Source organism: Netta rufina (genome assembly GCF_964035555.1).
Source record: "Netta rufina genome assembly, chromosome: 14".
Classification (NCBI taxonomy): domain Eukaryota; kingdom Metazoa; phylum Chordata; class Aves; order Anseriformes; family Anatidae; genus Netta; species Netta rufina.
In genome coordinates, this window is record NC_140137.1 from 20,590,059 (window position 1) to 20,613,536 (window position 23,478).

Genomic DNA, 23,478 nt, shown 5'->3' on the forward strand with positions numbered 1-23,478 from the left:
TACTGTTCCTGTAGGTTGGCAAGGTACTTAAACAGATACGAGAGCAATTAAGTGACAGGACATGCATTAGATTATTTTCCCTTGATTCAGTAGGGGAAAATGGACTGGGTTTCCATTCTCCTTAAATTATGAGACAGAGGACCCCCCCGGGCACATTAGGAAAGATCAGTGATCCCACGCCGCTGCCACCTTCACCACCTTTCAGTCCTGTTTAAAACAGCGCTGGAGGCAGCAGACTTGTCTGCTTGCAGCAGGGCTTTATTTTAATTGCTCCTGTGTATTTTCCTCTTTTTGCTCGTAAAAGAGATGGGCACATGGCAGAGCAGCAGTGCAGGGGCTGATGTTTACTTTACATCTTATCAACAGCATTAGGTGCTTTAGAAACTACCAGGAAAGACAAGCCACTCCCACATGGCAGGACTTTGGACCACAACACTGAGCTGCTGTGCCCAGATGGACAAGGATTTCTCTGCTAGTTCTGCCCCTGGCAACAGGGCCTCCACGATTTCCAGTCTCATTCTTTGCCCTCAGAAATGTCCTCTTTTACATCTTCCCTCCTTTCTCTCCTGTTCTTTTTAAGCATCCAACTAATTACTTGCCTTAAAAGCTATCAGTGAGATAACGTTGACAACCTAGGAGGCTATCTTTGTGCACCAGAGAGGTCTTAAGCAAGGTTTTTATATAGAGAAGATGATCGGTCAGTATAAATGTAAAAGGAGACTGTAGGTGAGAAGGTGAGATTTTGCATGCAAGCCAAATGGGTAAAACTGTCCATTTTTATTACTTTTTTTTTTTTTTTTAACGTTTAGTAGCATTATAGACTTTTTTTTTTTAACTAATCCATTCTGAAGGGAAGCTGTGCCAATAGTTGAGGCACCATCACAGGCGTGCTCATGCACCTCTTTTACCACAATGATCTAGATGATTTGTAAATAATAACTGTAAACGAAAAATAGAAGATGAAAAAAATAAGGAAGATGTTCTAGTTAGATCCCCAGGGCCCTGTTCACTGGCAGGTCACATGGTTGGGGAGTAACACAAAGTAGTACAGAACCATCTCTGCTTGATGAACATACATACACATACATGAGTTCCTGTAGAGTCTATATCCCACCTAACACCCTGGGGAAAAAATCCCATCATGCAGCCCTAAAAAGGCTCAGGAACACTAGATATTCTACAGTACTCTGCAGTTCCTGTTTGTGACATCTCTCAGGAAAGACCTGTCTCAATTCCCTTCTTCTAGGAGTGAGATGTGCTGGAAAAGTAGTTGGCTGCACTGAATTTTGACTGTAGTCCTCAAGTAGTGCTGCAGGAGTGCCACCTGGTGGGTCTTTTCCTCACAGGGTGTCCAGAAGCTCTGGACAACAGCAGTGGAAAGCCAGCTCTGTCAGTCATCTCAGCCCTTATGAACAAGTGTGCCCAGTGCTGTGTAGAAAATACTGCTAGGGGCAGTACTGTGTTAATCATTGTTTCTCTCTTCCTAGTGTACACGATCTTCAGACTCTGTTGCTCTCAGATAGGTTTTGCTAGATATGAGCACATAAATAAGTCTGATAAGAGCTGACAAATTAATATGGACCCATCTTCTGAGAACTATAGCCCTCAGAAGTATTACTCCTTAGGGCAGGAGAAAGTTAAAACATACATGGCTGGTAGATTATAATTTGTTTTATTCTGGTTCCTAACTTTGGTTTAGTGGAGGACTTGTTATAGTTAGGTCAGAGGTTGGACTAGGTGATCTTGGAGGTCTCTTCCAACCTAGACAATTCTGTGATCAATTTCAAATTCTAACAGAATTTGAAAAAGCAATATGCCCTCCCCCACCCTGTCTACTATCACCACCCATATTTAATTTCTTTTCTTATTTGTCAAGAGCTTTGTGGCAACACGTCAGCTGTAAAACAGAACATACAAGCTCATTGTGTATGATACAATTAACATTAGTATTTCTTTAGCTTGGTAATTTTCTAATTTGAGGGGTAAGAAAGCTTAGTCTGATCTTTTGTATTAGATACAGTCTTGGGGACTACGCCAAACTTTTGGAGTGGCAGAAAGACACTGGATAGAATTCCACCTAGTCCTTGTCTGTCTCTGAAAACAGCCACTCTCAGCTGCAGCACAGGAGGCTGGAAAAACATCCCAAAACCAGAATTTGAACAGACTTCCCTTACAGAAAGCTGCTTTCACTAACCTGATCTGCTGGCTAGTGCTATTTAAATATACATAAAGATAACAGTTTCAGACTTGTCATCCCCACCACAAAGAATCTAAACCGAGATGCCAACAATCCAATTACACTGAGCCAGTACTCCAAAAAAAATGTCTCTGTGGTTTAATAGCCACAGGTTGGGAAAACCATGTCAATAAGGGCTTAACAGACATGATAGAGAAATTAATATTTTTCCAGTTCTCACTGTTGATCCTTATAGAAGCAGTTGTTGGGGACTTATTTGCTGGGCATACCTGATCCTGGCTACTGATGGGCTGAGAAATCATTTTAGATATCCATTAGCACCTGCATGCCTAGCTTTTTTAATTGCCACAGGAAAGAAGGTCCAGTTATCATACACTTCAGTCTGCTCCAGTTCCTTATTTTACCAGTGAGAAGTGACAACTAACAAAAAAATCCACAGCAGTGTTTAGTATTAAAAAGAAACATGGGGAGTGCTGTCTGAAGCAGGAGAGCTGAGCTCAGCTGATGACATACACTACCTTGCAGGCTTTAGACAAGACAACCTGAAAGCTGGCTTAGTATTTATTGAAGAAAGCCTGTTCTTTTCCCTAAGCAGCTATGGTACCATTTCATTTGAGACTTTATGCTCAGCCAGTGTCCCACAGAGGCAGCACTGAGATTTTTTAAACAGACTTCCTAATTTGTCCTAGCCCTGTCAGTAGAACAAGGAAGGTTCTCTTTCTTTCACCATCACAGTCTAGTTGTCTTCAGGGAAGAAAACTTTGCTCTGGAAGGCAGAACTCTCTTAGGCAGCTTCCACTCCAGCTATTGCTTTGGTGCTCACAGTTTCATGAGGTGAGTGATCTGGTCCCGCTTCCTTCACTACAAAGTCTATGACTTGCTTGTGGTGTAGAATTTCAGCAACTCTGCTTTGAAGTCCTGATGTTGCATTGGACAATAGCTCTGGGATTCACAAAGTTCCTGGTGAATGGAAGGAAAATGCATTATGTCAAGTGGTTATTACTGTGGGATGCTGGGCAGACAAAACTAGACAGTGTATCATGGAAGCCAGTATGTTCTCAGTGTGGCCAGAATCATTGTTGATTCCATGCCAGCACTTACAGGGGAGACAGGGACCATAGTCTAGTGGCTGAAACAACTAGGAGTCCAGCACTCCATGAGTACCTTTATCTATGTTAGTTTGTACAGGGAGATGGGGAGAAAGCGATGCTAACTTTACATGAACAGTGATCACACAGACTATTTGGGAGGAAGGTAATCAGAGTTTCACAGAACTGCCTATTATATCTGTTCTCATGAACTCAGTAATGGCAAAACCCAAACTAAAACCTAATCAAATATTAAGAACAAACAACAAAACAGAGAAGTTCATAATGGAACTGTATTAAGACCTTCTAGGTCCTCTAACTAAAAAGAATGTTACAGAGATGGAAGAGGTACAAGGCAGGGATGATCAAAGTACAAAATGGTTTCCCAGCATGGAAGAGGTGAATACACAGAGGTTCTTCAGTCATGAAGAAATGACTAAGGAGGATGTGACATAGGTCTATAGACCCCTGAGTGCCTTGAAATGGAGAACGACCGTCTCTGTATAGACACTGTAGAAACCAAAAGAAAAAACAGTGTGAGGTTCAGATCACATAGGATAAGGAAAAGCTTCAGAACTCTGTTATGGGGAAGTATGAAAGCGAGAAAATCACATAAATTTGAAAAAAAATAAGAGGGAAACATTTATGGGAGAAAGTCCTACCAAAGACTATTATATACACAGATGCCACAAACTGCTAGACACTGTAGAATTCTCTGTGAAATTTGCAGTCCATGTTTGCCACCTTTTTATACCATTCTGTAACACAGAGAAACTGGCTAGAAAGCTATACTATGCCAGAGTATTCTGATGGTATTTCTCTGGGGAAGACAGCCAGAAGCACTGCCTTATTCAACAGCCTGCTCTTACAAAATCATCTAATACCCCAGTCGCTCTACCTCCCATAATTTTGCTTCATCTTTAAGTGTCTTCATCCACACCCCTTTTGCCTCCTCAGCCAGCCCCTCAACCACCACAACTTACCCAGCTCCCTCATCTTGCTGTATCCCCTTATACTCACAGAGATAGTGGCAGTCAAGGATGTAGAACTTGTCAATCAGGCTTTGAAATTGCCCAGAGAGCAGAGCAGGCACCTGTAAAATACACAATAGACAGTTTCATGGAGTTTTAACAGTCAGAAGAGTAGGTGGGACATGACCAAGATGGAAAGCTCCGGATGCACAGCAGAAACCATCTGTGAAGGGGCCACCTCACTAGATTTAACACAAGTGCACCCATGACTTTAGCCAAGGTCTTATAACAGCAGAGAGAGAAGGCATGACACAGAGCACCAGGCCTTACTAAACTCTTCAATAAAACAGCGAAGCATATTAGTGAGGAAGGCAGAGAAGTAATAGGGCAGCATGTTTGCATATAGCAAGAAAAACACCCAATCTCACAAATGATAGGCAGGAAGAAAGACCACCACTCATGTCTCCGGTGTGATGAAGTGGAGATCTTGGTGTTTTTGTCACTATTGGCAGCACATATACCTGAGGAAAGCGTAGTACCAGCTTAGGACAGCACTTGGTGAATGGAGCCAAGTCCAGTTGGAGGCCAGTCACTAGTAGCGTCCCCCAGGGCTCGGTGCTGGGGCCGGTCCTCTTTAATATCTTCATCGATGATCTGGACGAGGGCATCGAGTGCACCCTCAGTAAGTTCGCAGATGACACCAAGTTAGGTGCGTGTGTCGATCTGCTCGAGGGTAGGAAAGCTCTGCAGGAGGATCTGGATAGGCTGCACCGATGGGCTGAGGTCAACTGCATGAAGTTCAACAAGGCCAAGTGCCGGGTCCTGCACCTGGGGCGCAATAACCCCAAGCAGAGCTACAGACTGGGAGAGGAATGGTTGGAGAGCTGCCAGGCAGAGAAGGACCTGGGAGTGATGGTGGATAGTCGGCTGAATATGAGCCAGCAGTGTGCTCAGGTGGCCAAGAAGGCCAACGGCATCCTGGCTTGTATCAGGAACAGTGTGACCAGCAGGGCTAGGGAGGTGATCGTCCCCCTGTACTCAGCTCTGGTGAGGCTGCACCTCGAGTACTGTGTTCAGTTTTGGGCCCCTCGCTACAAGAAGGACATCGAGGTGCTTGAGCGGGTGCAGAGAAGGGCGACGAAGCTGGTGAGGGGCCTGGAGAACAAGTCCTACGAGGAGCGGCTGAGGGAGCTGGGCTTGTTCAGCCTGGAGAAGAGGAGGCTCAGGGGCGACCTTATCACTCTCTATAGGTACCTCAAGGGAGGCTGTAGCGAGGTGGGGGTTGGCCTGTTCTCCCACATGCCTGGTGACAGGACGAGGGGGAATGGGCTTAAGTTGAGCCAGGGGAGTTTTAGGTTAGATGTTAGGAAGAACTTCTTCACTGAAAGGGTTGTGAGGCACTGGAACAGGCTGCCCAGGGAAGTGGTGGAGTCACCATCCCTGGAGGTCTTTAAAAGACGTTTAGATGTAGAGCTTAGGGAAATGGTTTAGTGGGGACTGTTAGCATTAGGTCAGAGGTTGGACTCGATGACCTTGAGGTCTCTTCCAACCTAGAAAATTCTGTGATTCTGTGATTGTTGTGAGACTCCTTCCTCCTTAGAGTTTTGCGTGGCTTAGCATTCGTGCCCAGAGCAGTTTTTCTCACCCCCCTCCCAAAAGACCTGTAAAGGTGTAGTCAAGCAGGTAGCTTGCGATTGATTGAAATCACTCTCGCCTTGCTCATCGCCCCTTCTGGTGACAGCTATTTGCGAACAGCTCGCTACGTCTACAAGCCCTTCACGCGCACCGCCCTCCTTTCGGCCGTTTCCTCGCGGGTACTACACGAGCCCCTCGGTCCAGTACCGAGGAGCTGCCTGCCCGAAGGACCCCACGCGCCGGTTCTGCGACACCGACTCCCCAGCGAGCGAAGCGGCCCCGTCAGCGCGGGCCGAGAGCCCGGCGGGGCGGGGCGGGGCGGGGCGGGCGGCGCGCTGGGCCCTGCTGCGCGCTCCCTGGCCGCTGGCCTGGGGCCCTCGCTCGCTGCTGCGCCGCGGAGGGTTGTGGGGCGGCCCGCGGCGGGGCGCGGGGCCGCGGCGGCGGCAGCCGGAAGCGGAAGCGAGCGGCGCTGCGGCTGCGAGGCCTCCACGGCTGCGGGGCCGCGGGGCCGCGGCCCGGCCCTTCCGCTTTGCCGCGGGAGCCGGCGGCGAGCAGCGCCGCGTTCCTCCACCGTTCCTCCGCGGCGCTGAGCGGCGCGACCCGGCCCGGCTCGGCTCATGGACCGGCACAAAGTGAAGCGGCAGCGGCTGGACCGGATCTGCGAAGGTGAGGCGGGGCGGGCGGCCCCGGCCCCGGCCCCCGGCGGCAGCGCGGCCTCGTGCGGCGGGGCCCCAGGCCCGGCTGCGGCGCTCCCTGCCGGGAGCCGCGCGCTCCGCGCCGCTGAGGCGGAGGCAGCGCCTCGCGGGGGCGGGCCGCGGGGGCGCCGTCAGTGCGCGGGTTCCTCTGCACGCCTCGAAAGGAAGCGGAGCTGGGGCCTGGGAACGGGCGGCGCGAGGAGGCAGTAGGCCCGAACGGACTGCATTCTTGGTTTTGGGAGTCTAGAGTAAGCATACGTGCTTGTGAGGTCTCCTCTGTTACCTTATTCTCTATCAGGCTTTTTTTTTTTCTTCTTTAATGTATAGTAATGACAGAGAGCTTCCCCCCCACCCCCCAGGTTCACTTCCTCGTTGGTTTCCTGTTTATTTCTTTTGCTTTAAGTAATCCCTTCGTTAATACTGTAGAGTTCCAGAAGAACTAGTGATTTATTGGACTAGCAGATGAGGGCTCCATTTCATACATGCTGTATTTCATACAATCGCTTCTGCTGACTTTCTTAATAGGCATACGGCCTCCTCTTGTGAATGGCCCGATGCCAGCACGGCCACTGGTTGCGCTCCTGGATGGAAGAGATTGCACTGTGGAGATGCCCATCCTGAAGGATGTTGCTACAGTGGCATTTTGCGATGCTCAGTCAACTCAGGAAATCCATGAAAAGGTGGGGAAGAAAATATACGAGCATTTGGACATTGAGCTCTGTCTCTTTGTGTAACAAGGTAGAGATTGATTTGGACTGCTTTTTGTTGTAGGTACTGAATGAGGCAGTAGGAGCTCTGATGTATCACACCATTACGCTGTCTCGTCAGGATCTGGAGAAATTCAAAGCCCTCAGGGTCATTGTGCGTATTGGCAGTGGCTATGACAATGTTGACATCAAATCTGCTGCAGAATTAGGTATGGTGATACCATTAGGGTTCTGATGTGATCAGAACTGAATGAGAAGTAGAGCACTGCATGTGTTTTTCTGTATATAACTATGTGCTTTAAAAATCTTTGTGTGAAAAGATTTTGAATTGCTTAGTAGGAGGCATCATCAGGAAGCAGAGAAATATCTGAGCTGGTAGGTGGCCTGAAAGGAAGAATCTCAGTTCTCAAATTACTCTGCTATAGATACCAGACCCTTTGCAATTGTCTAAGGTTCAGAAAGCTATATATGATGTCTAGATAACCTCTCTTTGGTGAGGCAGTATTGGGTTGTTTGTGGGGAAACAACTGAGCAAACTGACATCTGAAAGCAGCGTGCAAGGGGTAAACTCATTGCAAATGCTTGATTAGTGATTTTTTTTCTGTTTGTTTTTTATATATGGGTACTGCTTCAATATCTTATGGATCCCTGTAGATCCCAGCAGAAGTTTAGGCATGTGAAGGGTCTCTGGATCAGGTGACACAAAGCTGCTATTCATTATTAAACATATGGTAGTGAGGCTTTTAGACTCTAGTCTCCTTAAGGAGGTGGATCAGCTAAGAACCCCATGCCTTCTTTTTTAAGGTTGTGACAGTTATTTGAAACCTGACTTAATACAAATCAGATTAAGCTTAAACCAAGTGCAAGTATTTATATATAAAATTGTAATAGGCAATACAATTTCAAGATCCGTAAGAACAGATGAACTGCAAACAAATGAAGAATGCATGTTTGTCTAGATTCCCAAGAATTCCTGGCAAGGTATTTGGCTCTTATTCAGCCGTTACGCTTTCTGGCTGAACAATTAACAATTATTTCTGTGCTTTTAGTCAGACCCTTTAATTCATTCCAAAGTACGGTACTGTTCCTTGTATGTTCTGAATCCCCAAATTGGTGCAAAAGGCTCGTGTCATTGTGTTTTCTTACACTTAAGCATCATATTGCACGTAAACACAAATTTGTGCCTACTTACGAAAGAGATGAATGTATCCGGTTTGTCTGAAGTTGAATGAGATGTTAACTAGTGAGATGATAAGAAGTTAGGTTTTCCCATTTTCCCTTTTCATCTTCTCCAAATCATCTGTGTGGCATTATGACACAGTTGTAAATGATTTGATAGAGAAAAGGTATTGGATATCTGGGATTGTGCAGGGCTGTTCATGTAGTTCACTTAGGAGGAAAGTGTGATCTGAATTTAGTTCAATGTCTCCTATGTAATAGGTTTACAAAGAGTGATGTACTGCTGAATCTTGTGTCCTCAATCATTACCTATATTTTATTTCTAGTTTTTAGGTAGATGATGGAATTTGAGGAGGAAAATTTTGCTTGGTTTGACAAGCATTACATTTCAGAGTCCCTTTTTTTATCTAGTTATTTTTATTTCTTGGCTGCTAAAAATAAAATGAAAAAAATCTCTTCTGAAGTGGTGCTTACCCCTGTTTAGGAGCAGTAAATTGTTGAATGGAGGATAGCAGCAGGGAAGTGATATGCTGCCTGCCTCTCCTCTTCCCCTTTTTGTTGTTGTTTGTTTTGTTTTGTAGTTTTGTTTTTATTTTGGATAGACAGCTCAGGAATGACCACATATTGCTGCAGTGCTCTGGCATCTTTTCTTTTTTCTGGCAGTAATTTGTGCTTCCAACACCTTTACTCTGCTGGCATTAGTGATGTACCTGATAGTTCTAGCTTTGGTTTTATGGTCTCTTGTGGCTGTATATTATTCTAGAGTGGGAGTGTTATATGTTGTTATTTTTAAATGTAACTTCAAACTCTTGTGGTTTCTCTCTGCATTTAATGAGGTAGTTACTTAGTGTTGCTCCTGGGGAAGCTGTTAGTTGAGTGAGCATCTGGACTGTGAAGCATGAAAGAGCACAACCATCTGTCTTCTTAATTCTTCTACAATCTGTCTGTTAATCTGTCAGGAGTATCTCTGGAATGAGTGCATCTTCTTCAGTGCAGACCTCCTAAAACAGTAGGTTTCTTTTGTCACATGTGTGATCCAGTTTTCGCATTTCAGCTATTTTTTTTTTCTGGTGAGGATGTCAATCAAATGGATATTTATAAGGAAGGAATGAAATTTCCTTGGGGTTAAAAACCTGACTGATAGTAGAATCAGCTTCTGAAATGAATCCTGTGTTTCTTAGCAGTAGTTCTGGAGCACTGAATTATGTTTCAGCATTTATGCCTAAAGAGCATAATTTTGGTTTAGTGTTGTGATGCTAAAAATCTCGTATGAACTCTGTGGTTTTGTAGGTATTGCAGTTTGCAACATCCCTTCCTCCTCTGTAGAGGAGACTGCTGATTCTACCCTCTGCCACATCTTGAACCTCTATCGCCGTGTTACTTGGCTACATCAGGCTATGCGGGAGGGGAACCGAGCTTCAAGTGTGGAGCAGATTCGAGAGGTGGCTGGAGGCGCTGTGCGTATCCGTGGGGAGACTTTGGGCATCATTGGACTAGGTAAGTGATGGGAATCGATAGACTGAAAAGCAAACTGTGAATGTTTTTGGGAACCTAAGAGTCACAGACTGGAGAGAAAAAAAAAAAAAAAGAATTTTACAGCTGTTCATTATGAAACACACTGACTGTTAAGAAATGCTAGTGTCCTGTTCAGTGCAGCTGAACATCTTCAAGAGTTGAGTATATACCATGGGATTGGGGATTTTTTTCTTACTCAGATGGTTGGATGAATTGGAACATTCAGACAGCTGTTCTCAGTGACTGCTTCCCTGCGTGCTAGCCTCTGTATCAGTAACAAAACTGCCTGAAAGCTACCAATTCCTTCTCCAAGTTCTTGTGATCAGACTATTGCTGCCTCTGAAACAGGGTACAGATTTGATTTGAAAAACAGCTTATTTTAGGGTAAGCTCCGTCTATTGCACGGGGAATGACTAGAATTAGTCAAATGAGATCAGCACTGAATAAATAGCCAGCCTCCTTTGGATTGCTGTGGCAATCCTAGGAATGTCCAGGGCTGCAGTACCTTGGGCCTGGCAGTAATCTCCAGTGTAGGCTCCCAGTCTACCCCAGTATCTTGTTTTAAAAGTTTGTTTTACCTTTCCTTGATGATTGTGGGTTTTCTTTTGTGAAGGCCGAGTTGGACAGGCAGTGGCTCTGCGAGCCAAGTCCTTTGGCTTCAACGTGATTTTCTATGATCCCTATCTGCCGGATGGAGTGGAGCGATCCTTGGGTTTACAACGAGTAGGAACCCTGCAGGATCTACTAATGCACAGCGATTGCATCACATTGCACTGCAGCCTGAATGAACATAACCATCACCTCATCAATGACTTCACTATTAAACAGGTGCAGCAGGAGCTTGATTTCCCCCACAGAGCACTGTGGAAATGAATGCAAACAGAAACTGCTGCTTTCACAGAGGCTGAGAGCGTGTGAATCCTGCTGCCTCTGCTGTGTGCCTCCTGCTGCCTTCGGAGGCTGGGAGCATGTGGATCTGGGTGCCTGTGCTTTGTGCTTATAGAATTTCTTGTTAAGAGAAAAATATGATTTGCTCTTTTTACCAAGTAATTTCACTTATTACGAATGTTTTATGTTATTAAATAATTTAAAATTACCTTTAAAATGCATAACTGGTTGTACTGGTTAGAGTCAGATCTGGTGTGGATGGAACTATGTAAGCTTCTTTACACAGCTCTGTCAAAGTCTTTCTGCCCAAGCCCACTGCAAAGCCAGTCTCGGGCTCTACTCCACTAGTCTGAATGCTTTTCAGTGCTTTCATGAGAGACATCTGGACATCATAGTCCAGTTTTGTATAGCTGCATACTTGATTCATATCCTCTTCTTTAAATTAGTAGGATGAATATGGAGTGCAAAATTTGAGAGTTCCAGTTTTGCCCTTGTTGTATTGTGGTTTTCTTTGTTCATTTTTAAAGCAAATTTCTCAAGCATTGCTTGCAGGCATTTCCCCTGTGGTTAGCTTTGCAGTGAGAGCACTCCTAGTTCGTCCGGGCCTCATCTAATCACTGCAGGCTCCTGTTCATTTTCAGTAGAGTTCCCAAGATTCACTATGTTCCCCTGGGAAGTCTTTATCAACCCACTTAATATTTTTCTTCTTTCAGATGCGCCAAGGCTGCTTCTTAGTGAACACAGCCCGGGGAGGGCTGGTTGATGAGAAAGCCTTAGCTCAAGCCTTGAAAGAGGGGAGAATCAGAGGAATAGCATTGGATGTACATGAATCTGAGCCTTTCAGGTATCACTACACCTGCATGCCTGTTATGTTACTCAAGCACTAGATGATTCTTTCATGTTTATGTTATGTTGATACCTGAGAGGACAAATGGAGTTATCATTTCTGGAGATAATTTTTTTTTTCCCCCCACAGCTTTGCTCAGGGGCCCTTAAAAGATGCACCCAATGTGATCTGCACCCCACACACTGCCTGGTACAGCGAGCAAGCTTCCATTGAGTCCAGAGAAGATGCAGCTAAAGAGATCCGCAGAGCTATTACAGGTAATGAGGAAGACTGTGTTTGATCTGCAGCTGCTGCTGGATTAGGATTCTTTTGTTAGTTCACTGCAAGGATTACGGATTTGGAACTGCTGATTGTTCTTAGACTCAGTAACTGGTTTCTGGAACTGCAGTGTAAGTTGGTAATTGTCCCCGTGCCTTTTGAGAGTGTAGTAACTAATGCTGGAATGGCACTTTCCCTCCTTGGGAAGGCATTGAAATTCTTGCTGAGTTTCACTGAAACTACATCTTCTAAATCCTTTGCAGTAATTGCTTTTGACAGTTACTCTGTACACCTCTTTCTGGAGTAGCACATGTTGTCTCCTGGGAAAGGTGAGCCCTGGTGATTGCAGTTTACATGGCCAGTGATTTCCCCAAGATCACAAAAGTGGGAAGGAAGGATCCGTTTCGTGTGTTCTTCAGAGACCAGTTGTTCAGAGGAGTCACCCCTGTCCAGTGTTATCCTGTGAAATTAGAATACCGAATGTTTCCTTTTTACTTTCATTTGTAAATACTGCTAGGGATGAGCACCTTCTATTTGTCTCGTTTTTCTGTTCTGTTCTGTTTTCTGTCATTCTTGGTGCTCCTGCAGGTCACATACCTGATGCTTTGAGGAACTGTGTTAATAAGGAGTATTTGCTGTTAGCAGCACAGTGGTCCAGTATTGATCCTGCAAGTGTCCACCCAGAACTCAATGGAGCTGCAGCATACAGGTGAGATATATAGGTTATTGCTTCCAAGCAGATTTTCCTGCTGAAATAGGCCAACGTTCCTCTTTGGGTTTGAGAACTACTTGTACCTGCAAGCAGATGTGTTTCTGTTCCTATATACTCTGTAAATGAGCAATTTCCAGAAAGTTAACTGCAGCACTACTGAAACCATACTAGGATTTAACATTTGCCTGGTTATGTTTTGTTCAAACTGAATACTGGTTATTTTTTCCAAATCCTTGCAAGACCTGCCCAAGAAATCTTTTGATATAAGAAAGCCTGCTGGGTGCCTGAAAAGACAACTAGATCTTAACATTTAGAAGGTGCACATATCACTATGTCTGTATAAACAAAGCACAGTTCTTATCAGTAGCTCAGATGAGGACTCTCAAAAAGACATTGTCTGGTAGATTTGGGCAGTGGCCTAAGTAAGGGTGTATTTCAGGCTGTTACAGGCTTGCAGAATGATTGTGGATAGGTTCAGATATATTTATTGAGAAGGCATGGGGAAGCAGTATGGAAGTAAATGGTTTCTTAACAATTCGTAAGTATGTCTCTACTATTTTTTTTTTTTTTATCTTATTTCCTAGCTAAACTAAGAAAACAGTCTTACTTTTCTATCTTGGCCAGTGAAGCATAGCTGGTAGCTTGTACTCTTCCTGCTGATGGGGGGGGAATTTCCAGCTCTTCAGGATATCTCCATACTGTGCCTCATGCTGTTTCCCACAGGATATACAAACAAAGTTTGTACTTGCCTTCCAAATGCTTAGCACGTGACCTGAAACTGTCTCTGTCTGTCTGAGAACAGGTGTCATTTGGTAATAGGATGTAACTGCAACTCTTCGGCTCTGGAGACTTTTCCTATATTCTATACCTTGGAGCAATTCTGCTAGAAAAAGGGATTTGTATTCAGTAGGTGCCTAAGGGCACAGCTCCCTTTCCCTTGCAAAACTGTTGGACCAAGCATGTAATTCATGTTTCTGTTGGTTTCAGGTTTCCTCCAGGAGTAGTGGGAGTAGCCACCCCCGGGCTACCAGAACCACCAGTAGTGGAAGGGATTGTAGCTCATGGGATCCCTTCTGTTTCCCTCTCTGCACCACGTACCCCTTCCCCAGGAGAGACGAGTAAACTGGATGCAGACAGAGAGATTCCTGCTGACCAGTAGCAGCATCTCTCTCTCCTTTCCTCTGTCAGCTGAAAAAAATAGGAGGATATCTCCTCCTAGGACCTTCTTTAACACCATACAGAGACTGTTTCCTGTTCATATAGGACAGGAGGATGCATTTCATTACTGGCAAACTTTAGCTCTTGCCTTTATTTTATAACCCTTTTAGTTATTATCTCTCAGTGAATCTTTCTCCTTCTCTGGGGCAGGGCAGCAGTGACCTTGCCTCCCCTTGGAAATACTTGGTTTAACCAGTGATTTTTCCTATATGTCTGCCTTGATCGTCTGTGACAGGGAACTGTCTGTAGTGCACTTGAAAATGGGAGAGGTAGAGCTGCCTGATCAGGAAAGGCCTTCAGTGCCCCTAATACCAGACCAGCGCACATTTTTCAGTTGTGACTTGTAGCAGCTTACGTTCCATTTGGCTGATCCTCTCAAAGAATAGGCATGGGAAATATCAGAAAAAGATATGGAAATTGGAGAAGTGACTCTTGTCTGTATTACGCTGTTGGTAGAATGCAGCCTCAGATCTGTGCATTACCTTGCTTGTTTTAATCAAGGTTTTTGTGTGAGAACAGCGCAGGCACTGCTTGTTCTTGACCATAAGTTTTCTCTATGCAGTAGTAGGTGTAAAAGTAAAAGTGGCAGATTCAAAGTCAGTCTTGTAAAACATTTGGAATGGATTAAAAAGTCACAAACTGTGTTCTGGTGGCCACTGTTTGTGAGGCTTCAGAATAATTCACTGTGGAGTTTGCATACCTCAGAGAAGGCAAGAGAATGCAGAAATAGGAAAAACTTGCACTGGGAGACAGCAAGTAGCAATAATTTGCAGCTGCAATTGCTGGTTCCTCGCACACACGTACCTCAGTCTAATGGCGCTGTTTATTCACAGGGTATGTTATAATTCTAAACTTTGTGCTACAGAATTTTGTAGGCATAACTGCATCAACTAGAAGTAACATACCTGTGCTGGTGACCCTTGTCTCTGCTCATGGAGAACACAGCTTTTAAGGCTTGACCAAATTACTCTAGTTGCTGTAGCTCTGCTAGCATATACTGCATCTTCAATAGTGGGTAGAGTAAAATGGAGCTTTTTAGCCTTGTGTGATACTAAAGGAGAAAGAGAATACAATTAGCTTATCACCTGAAGCCAAGGCAGGATTGTTACTCTGAAGTCTTTTCCAATTTCTCTGTCCCAAATGATTGAGAATGAATCAATTCTTTGAGGGGAGAGGAGTCTTCAGCAAAATGGGTTCCACAGGAGATTTTCCTTTAAATTTCATCTTGTTACACTTCAGTTACAGCCTTTCCATGCACAAGATGTAACAATCCGTGATGACTTATTTCTGTTGTGTGGGTACATTAAAGTAGGTGCTATACAGGAGGCATATATGGTGTGGTTTTGTCTGTCTCCCTTGATTCCTCCCTCTTTTGTGTGTCTGTGACTGGGAGCTGAATAGTGGGAACAGACTGCAAAAACACCTTGAGGAGTGGATGAAATTATTTGCTTAGGCTGTTTACAATTTGAGAAGCTGAACAAAGCTTTCAGAGTCGCAAAGGTTTCAGGCTTTTTCCAGGTTTTAAGTTACTCTCCAGTACTGCATTTGTGTAATTGCTAACTAGTGATACGGTGAAGTGATATATTCCTCTCCACATGTGTGCCTGCACTCTGACCCCAACCTCCAAAAACACACAAACAACAGAAAAAAACTCTTGGCAATTCAAGAAAGAAAATGAGGCAAGAAGTAAACTTCAGGTGTTTTCTTATAGATTTTACACTTTAGCATTAGTGAAATTCTAGTTCTCTACTGCTGAGTGTCTTTTTTGATAAGATATTTATGTTAATGAAGATTCTTGACTTCCATTCTTCATGGATGATACTCTACTTAAAATTCATATACCTCCTTGGCTGCTCAGGTCAGACTGGGACTGGTGGTAGGCACAAGTTACAGGAGTTTTTTTGAGGAAAAGCTTAGAGTTCAGAAGCATTTCAGTTGGAGCTGTACCTAAAAATAACCAGCAGCCCTTTTCTGTTTTCTTAATTTCTAGAAAACCTAAATTTTACAAGCTACTAGCTCAGAAAACTGTTATTCTGACGGGCAGGTGGAGAGAAGTTTCAATCAGGACTGAGAGTTGATCCTTCTGTCTGTTACTGCATTAGGGAAGCAGTCTGTCCATAACTACCGTTTCCTTATTTTCTGCTGAAAAGTCCTGTCCTGCTTAGAGGTTCAGGTCTGCAGATTACTTTGTGGTAAGGGGCTTCTAGTTACGAGCTTTGTGAATGCAGGGGATCGGAGTATGTTCATCTTATCTCTTCTAAAGCACAATGCAAGGTACATTTTTAAAAGGCAGCAGTTGTTTTTTTTTTTTTTTTTTGTAACTGCAGTGGTCTCTGAAGATCAGTCAAGCAGCTCTGAGCAGAGGAAGAGTGGAAAGACATGAGAGTTTCTCAATTCTTATATTTGGCGACTAGTAAGAATAGGAGTAAAAAAACTGATGCATAAGAAATACTTCATTATAGGTACTGAGGACTGTACCCATACAGCACTGATGATAGTGACAGTCTATTCAACACCATGTAGACTTGGGATGGGATATAAGACAACTTTCCCCTTGATGAAAGCCTCAGCAGAAAATGATGAGATAAAACTGAACAGAACCTTGACTATGATCTCACAGAAGGGTCTCAGTGCCTGTAGAATTACTATGCGTATATGCCATTTGTACCCCTGCTTTATAGACTGAACCTATCATCACCAGACCAAGGCTGTTCTGAACAGACGGCTCAGAGAAAAAATTACTAATACTGAAGTACACTGTGGTCTTCTCCATCCTGTGAGTGCCAATCCCTTTCGATAGCACCCTCTCCTATGTGATACACTGATTCGCAGCTCCTCCTCCCAATCTTAGCACAGTATATAGAAGTGGAAGGATTTGATTTTCTTATTTTTTCCCCTCTTAAAATGCCTTCCTTCAGGACTAGTGCAGAGCTTTAATCCCAAAGAATAGAAGTTTCCCAGGGTGAGGCAGGAGTGCCCTAGCTGCACTAACCTGCTTACAGGAGGTGCTCATACTGTTCCAAGGTACATTCTGTTTGTCAGGGTCACTGCTGCTGACCAGCTTTTTTATAGAGGACTCAGAGTTTCAGAAATATATTTTTGTAGACAATAACTAAACTGTGAAATGTTGAAATAAAGCATGTAAACAAAAACTGATAGCACTGTCCTCTGTACAGATGTTATTCTTACTTCAGTTCTCTCCTAACTCGTTAGAAAATGTTCGATTACTTCTTGGATATATTTTAATAAAGTTCTCCAAAGAACATGGCTGCTGTCTGTGGAAGGGGTGGCCTGAAATGCAGCGTATATTGAAGGGGAGGGGGTGAAAAAAAAACGAATGAAACTACAGGTGTGTCTGCATCAGTCACACTTTCCTCACAATAAATGGGCTGGATCTTGCACACAGTCACTTCCTACATCAGCCACACTAGCGACTAATTTCCTTTGGATTCTGGACAGTGGATCACCAACAAAGACTGGAGGTAACAGACTGAAGCAGCAGATATTTGGTGGTTAAGGGATAACTTTGAATGTAGCCCAGTGTTTACTTAAGTGAATTCTCTCAAGTTGAAATTGTGGTAACTGGTTTTGTAGGCTTCCAAGTCTGTAGCTTGTATGTACATGTTAACAGCAGTAGCTGGTTCTACCCTAACCTCTGAAGTTAGTACACGATACAACCAGTGAAACAATTTTCTACTATAAAGTCAGTGCCACAGAATTAGCAACAGAAAAATGACTAGGTATTTCTATAGTTGAGAATTTAAATTTAACTGAAATTTGATGGCCTATAATCCCTGTATCAATTATCAGTGAAAGTCTGGAAAACCATTCCTTTGCTTGGAGCATAGTGTGGAGTCCTGATGCCTGTAATGTTTGTGTTTGCATGATTACTGGCCTTAGAACATTAACAAAAGACAAAGCACTGAAATGCTGGGACTCTTTAGAGTTGATGTTAACTGTTACACTTCAACACTGAGCCCAGGGGTGTATCCCTCAGACTAGATGACCTGTCCTGTCATTCAGTATCAAGCATTCTCATGAAGAGTATTCAAGTAAAACACATAAGCAGCATAGGGTGGAGAATCTGTTTTGCAGTTGTTAACTACAAACATCCTATGCAAATGAGTGCAAATTTTAGTTGGTTACTAAGAATGAACTTCTTAAAGAGATGGGATTAATCTGGCTGATGTCAACAAAGTAGACCCAATATGTTGCTTGTGCATTTTTGAGTTATTTTGTAGAGTTTAATACTTCAAAGACAACTGAAGAAAAATGTACTTACCGAAGCAAAAATAACATTACTAGATATCCGAGGGTGGAAACATAATTAACAAGGTAGTTGTAAAGCTGTTGAGAATGCATGTAGTCATTTTTCACCCTCAAAAAAGGTACACTTGTTGATGGTTAGCTTGAATTTTTCCAGCGTGGTATATTAAGCCAATAGAGATGCCTTTTTCAACTGGATTTAACACGTACTTACACTGAGTATTCTTCCTTGGGTAAGCATTTATGCAGTCATGCTTAAATTTTTACTTTGGTTAGGTGAGACTATTTTGAAATTCCTAATCTGAATTATGTAATCCAGACTCACAGTTACCTAACTGCTTTTTATAACTTGTCTAGTGTTCCGTATGGTGTTCCTCTTCTCTATTTGATTCCTTCTATCAAGCAGTATTACTTTAGGCTATTATGAAAGAAAATAAAGGTTAAAAAAATAACATGTACATACACACATTAAGGTTTAGGGGTTTTTTTGCCTTCATTACTGAAGGAAGGAATTCTGAAATGAAGTAAAAGCAGGCCATTTAAACAGACCTCATGAAAACTTCATGTTGGATTCCATCTGCCACAGGATTCCTTTGAATCTATTTTTAAAACAATTGCCTTAGAGTTCAAGAAATACTTTTAAAGGAAAAAAATATAAAGGCTTGTCCAACTTCTTGCTGCTTTTTGGTGTATTAGCAATCTGGTGATGTATACTTTTATAGAATTATGAAGAACACACAGTAAGATTAACTTGAAATTCTTTTACTACAGGCACAGGTATTCTTTAATGGAAGCTTGTTGTTTTTTGTTTTTTGATGGGGGGCAAGTTATTAGGTTGAACAGAATTATAGAATCATTAAGGTTGGAAAAGACCTTCAAGATCATCTGGTCCATTGCCCCACTAGCAATGTCACACACTAAACCATGTCCTGAAGCACTACATCTAACCTTTCCTTAAACACCCCCAGGGATGGTGATGGTGATGCCACCACCTCTCTGGGCAGCCCGTTCCAATGACTTCTCTCTGAGAAGAAATGTCTCCTAATTTCCAACCTAAACTGCACCCCTGGTGCAACTTGAGGCCATTCCCTCTAGTTCTGTTGCTGGTTATCTGTGAGAAAAGGTCAACCCCCAGCTCCCCACACCTTCCGTTCAGGTTGTGGAGAGCAATGAGGTCTGCCCTGAGCCTCCTCTTCCTCAGACTAAACAACCTCCAGCCGCTCGCTCCTCACAGGATTTGTGTTCCAGGTCCTTCACCAGCTTCAGAGCCCTTCTTGGAACATGTTCCAGGGCCTCGATGTCCTTCTTGTAGTGAGGGGCCCAAAACTCAACACGGCACTCAATGTACAGCCTCACCAGAGCAGAGTACAGGGGGACAATCACCTCCCTGCTGGCTGTGCTATTCCTGACACAAGCCAGGATGCCATTGGCCTTCTTGGCCACCTGGGCACACTGCTGGCTCATGTTCAGGCAAAGCATCAATCTGCACCCCTAGATCCTTTTCCTCTGCATACCTTTCAAGCCACTCTGCCCCAAGCCTGTAATGCTACAGGGGGTTGTTGTGGCCAAAGTCCAGGACCTGGCACTCAGCCATGGTGAATAGGTATGTATTTTATAAGTTATCTCAGAAATTCCTACAGGCAGATACAGCTTCCAAAAAAACAGTCTTCTCAGCTTCTCTAGATTTAATAATGTGTCTTGGACCCTGACCCGTATTTTATCTGCATCCCGCATGATGACTAAAATAATAGAAAGTACAGATAATGGGATGAAATGAATAAGTAGACTTCTGAGGACAGGCACATAATACAAACTTGAACTCAGCGTCTTACCCATGTCCCAGTAAACTGTATCTCTGTAACCAGAAACTAACAAAGATAAAACAGTCGTCTTCTGAAAACAGCCTGACACAGTTATTTGGAATACACGGAGGTAAAAGCAAACAACTTGCCTTTCCTGACGATGCAGAGCCAAGTTAACCGTCACTCTCCCAGAGTGAGGAAACAGTAAAGACAAAAAATACATATATTTCTTCAATATCATTGTTCTGATACTGAGCAAAGCGCCTACTCCTCGTTGCAGTCTGTAAGTGCTGCTGGGTGCGCGAGCAGAACACCGAAGAGCTGCCCACCTCTGCCGGTGCAGGACTTCGGATGCCGCGGCTGAGGACGTTCGAAAGGAGAGCGGCTGGGGCTCCGCACCATTCTACGCGAGGACTGCTCGAACGTATCGGCTAATGCTGCCAGCAGCACCCCGGCACCGCCTCGGCCCGCAGCGTCCCTCGCCGCCTGCCGAGCGCCGTTCGAGGCCCGCCGCACCCCGCGGCGAGGGGCCCGGGCTAGCGCCGCCGCCATCACTCCGCGGCCAGCCCACGCCCCCCTAGCGCGTTCGAAACCGCCGCTCGGCCCCCGCAGCCACGGCTGTCGTCGCGCTGCCTTTTACGCGTGCTTCAGGTAACGACTCCCGAGCCGCCGCCGCTCCCGACCGCGAGCCCCGGCCCGCCCCGGGCCTCCCGGCAGCGGCGCCGGAGCCAGGCGGGGCGGCGCGGGGCACTGTGGGGCAGAGGAAGGAGGGGGGAGGGCGGCCTGCGCCGGGTGCATGCCGGGAGCGGGGCGGGCGGCGCTCGGAGGCCCAGCGCGGGGCAGGCGCTCGCTCGGTGTCTCGGGGCGGCGGCGACCGGTGGGCTCGCGGCGGCGGCTCCTGCCCGGCGGGGATGGCGGACGTGGCGGCCTCCCCCGTGGGGAAGCGGCTCCTGCTGCTGCTGGCGGCGGGGCCGGGCGAGGGCGAGGCGGCGGGGCCGGAGCCCGGGCCTGCGCTGCCCTCCCGGGCCTGGCGGAGCGGCACGGTGCGAGCCATGAGCGGGGCCGTGCCCCAGGACCTGGCGGTGAGGCCCCGGCGGCGGGCGCGGGGGTGGCGGGGGACCGCGGGCGGGGGGCGCTGGCGGGCCGGGCCGGCCGCGCGCGGGCCGCGGGTGCGGGCCGCCGCCGGGCAGCGCTGCGGGGCGGGCGAGGCGCCGGGGCGCGGCCTCCCCGGGGGGTCGCGGCGGCGCCGCGCTGGCCTCCCCGCGCGCGCCGCCCCGGAGGCCGCCGCCCGCCGCTCCCCGCAGGGCCGCGCGGGCCGGGCAGCGGCGGGGCCGGCCTGCGGCGAGCGCGCCGCCGGGGCTGCGGGGCGGGGGGCGGCCGCAGCCGGGGGGTGCGCGCTGCTGCGGCGTGCCGCCGGCGTGTGTGCGCCCGGCTTCTGGCCGCGGTGCTCTGGGAGGCCGCCGAGGGGTCGCGGGGGTTCCCGGGCAGCGGCGGTGGTGCCCCGTGTCTAGAGACGCCGCTCCGAGCTGGGCTCAGCGGCTCGGTCGTCTTCGTTTCTGTTTCCAACAGAAGCGATTTGTGCTGCGTGTAGCGTTTCAACGCTTTTCGTGGTTTCATTTGGCTTATTTCTAGTAGGCGCTGTGAAACTCAGGTGAAGACTTGCAAAAGAGTTCTCAAAAGACGTCTATGCTGTTTCTCTTTGTGTGTGCCAGTTCTCCAAGTATTCATTGGGACTGAAGACGTGCTCTGGAGGTGTCTGAGAACTTTGCCTTTTAAAATGACCCATAGTACGGAAATGCAGTTGTGTTCGTGAAGAGTCTTGTCAGCTGTCTTTGTGATTAGTTTAATTTTGTTGTCGTCGCAACAAGTTCTTTGGATTTCTTTGCAGAATTCCAACACTGAGAAGTTTTCTTGCCTTCTTAAAATGATGTTGCTTTCTTAGCTCTGGTTTTAGGACAAGCATCTTTTTCCCTCTTTTATCTAAAGGTGCCTTAGTTCATGTAAGAATGAAACTGGGGAAGACCGTGCCTTTTTAGCAGAGATCAGGTTAGAACAGACAACTGAAGCGTTGAGTAAGAAGGAGCATGCTGGTTTTAGCCTTGAAATTCCTGGTGGTCTGGCCTGGCACTCCCCAGCTGTGGCTGAGAATTATGGTGATGCACTCTAGCAGATGCCTTATTTGTCTGAGGAGGAGAAAGGAGGAAAAAAAAAAGTTTAGAAGAGGGGATCTTCAAAAGTAAATTAGGAGAGGTGTGGGAGACTCCATCTGAAGTGTGGAAACATACTGGGGCTATGACCTGATCTGAAGAGCTACTCTTGTAGAAGACTGCATTTGGCATGTATTGGTACATTTGCATTATGGTCCCATCTGACTCAAATATGACTATGATGTAATAAATTTTTGCTATTCCTGATCTTACTACTGTTTTGGTGGAAGGACTAGTGGAGTGTGTGGGTTTTTTTTGTTTGTTTGACTGGTTGGTTTGGTTGTGGGTTGTTTTTTTTTTTTTGTTTTGTTTTTGATGGATCTCTGCCCAGCAAAAGGTATTCACTTGTTTCCTGGTTAGTCATTGCTGTTCAACCATGTGACATTTGTTAGACTGTTTTGACAAAGGAAAAGATCAACAACTGTGCTTGATCGCATAGGAAGTAGTTTGCTTTCTTCTTGTGTGTGTTTGTGTAAACTTATAACTTTTAGTACTACTGTTCCTAACCTAGTTCCTCTCATCAGTAATTTTTCAGTTAGCACCGTTTCAGTGATGCAGCTGTCTCTAAACACTGTATTCTCCAAAGCTGTGAAAGAACTCTTAAACGTGAACTGAGTAAAATACTTTAGGTGGATCTTTCATAGTTCTGTAATGTGGAATATTTAGTGTTGTCATGGAACCTTCCATACAAAATGAACACCACTTTGACAATAATTGGTACAAGAGCTGGGGGGCATGTCCTGTGAGGAGAGGTTGAGGATACCTGGGTTGTCCAGTCTGGAACAAGAAGCCAAGAAGCAACCTCCCTGTTCTCTACAACTTCCTGGGGAGGTGAAGTGCAGAGGGAGGTGCCAGTCTCTTCTCCCTTGTCACCAGTGACAGCACGTGCATTGGAATGGCACAGAGCTGCACCAGAGGAGGTTCAGACTGGACATTAGAAAGAATTTCTTTACTATAAGGGTGGTCAAACACTGGAACAGGCTTCCTAGAGAGGTACCTGATGGCCTCTTGCCTGTCAGCATTCGGGAGGTGTTTGGATAATGCCCTCAGTAACATGCTTTAACTTTGGTTAGCTCTGAAGTGGTCGAGCAGTTGGATTAGATCATCTGTGAAGGTCCCTTTCAACTGAACTATTCAATTAAGATATACTATCAGAAAAGTTGTCTTTTTTTATAATTCACTCAGCCAGAAGTGAGGATTTGGTACTGGGCAGTCGACCATGCTTCAGGAATTACTGTTCTAAGATTAAGTAATAATGTGGATAAGTAATATTACTCATAAGTAATAATGAGG

The 23,478-nt window shown here is 45.5% G+C and overlaps 2 protein-coding genes across 2 annotated transcripts in view; both read left to right on the plus strand.

Moving 5' to 3' along the window:
• The first annotated feature begins 6,329 nt into the window (after nucleotides 1–6,329).
• Nucleotides 6,330–17,062, plus strand: LOC311214672 (C-terminal-binding protein 2-like). The gene is made up of 9 exons (XM_084295397.1): nucleotides 6,330–6,557; nucleotides 7,112–7,266; nucleotides 7,358–7,502; nucleotides 9,763–9,969; nucleotides 10,601–10,815; nucleotides 11,589–11,719; nucleotides 11,852–11,979; nucleotides 12,569–12,689; nucleotides 13,680–17,062. Exons 1-9 carry the CDS (start codon nucleotides 6,509–6,511, stop codon nucleotides 13,849–13,851), a joined length of 1,323 nt encoding a protein of 440 aa, XP_084151523.1. The 5' UTR covers nucleotides 6,330–6,508; the 3' UTR covers nucleotides 13,852–17,062.
• A 3,730-nt stretch (nucleotides 17,063–20,792) lies between these two features.
• The window catches only part of KDM3B (lysine demethylase 3B), a 53,204-nt gene continuing 50,518 nt past the window's right edge, over nucleotides 20,793–23,478 (plus strand). Inside the window, exon 1 of the mRNA XM_084295365.1 lies at nucleotides 20,793–21,060. Coding sequence (XP_084151491.1) covers nucleotides 20,890–21,060 — 171 coding nt within the window. The 5' untranslated portion in view covers nucleotides 20,793–20,889. The remainder of the gene's footprint in view (nucleotides 21,061–23,478) is intronic.

Bases quoted from the DNA above. Each gene is read 5' to 3' on its own strand.
- LOC311214672 (XM_084295397.1), top strand. From the start codon at position 6,509: ATGGACCGGCACAAAGTGAAGCGGCAGCGGCTGGACCGGATCTGCGAA. The intron at 6,558-7,111 runs GTGAGGCGGGGC...CTTTCTTAATAG, and splicing joins GCTGGACCGGATCTGCGAAG to GCATACGGCCTCCTCTTGTG. The intron at 10,816-11,588 runs GTGCAGCAGGAG...TTCTTCTTTCAG, and splicing joins ATGACTTCACTATTAAACAG to ATGCGCCAAGGCTGCTTCTT.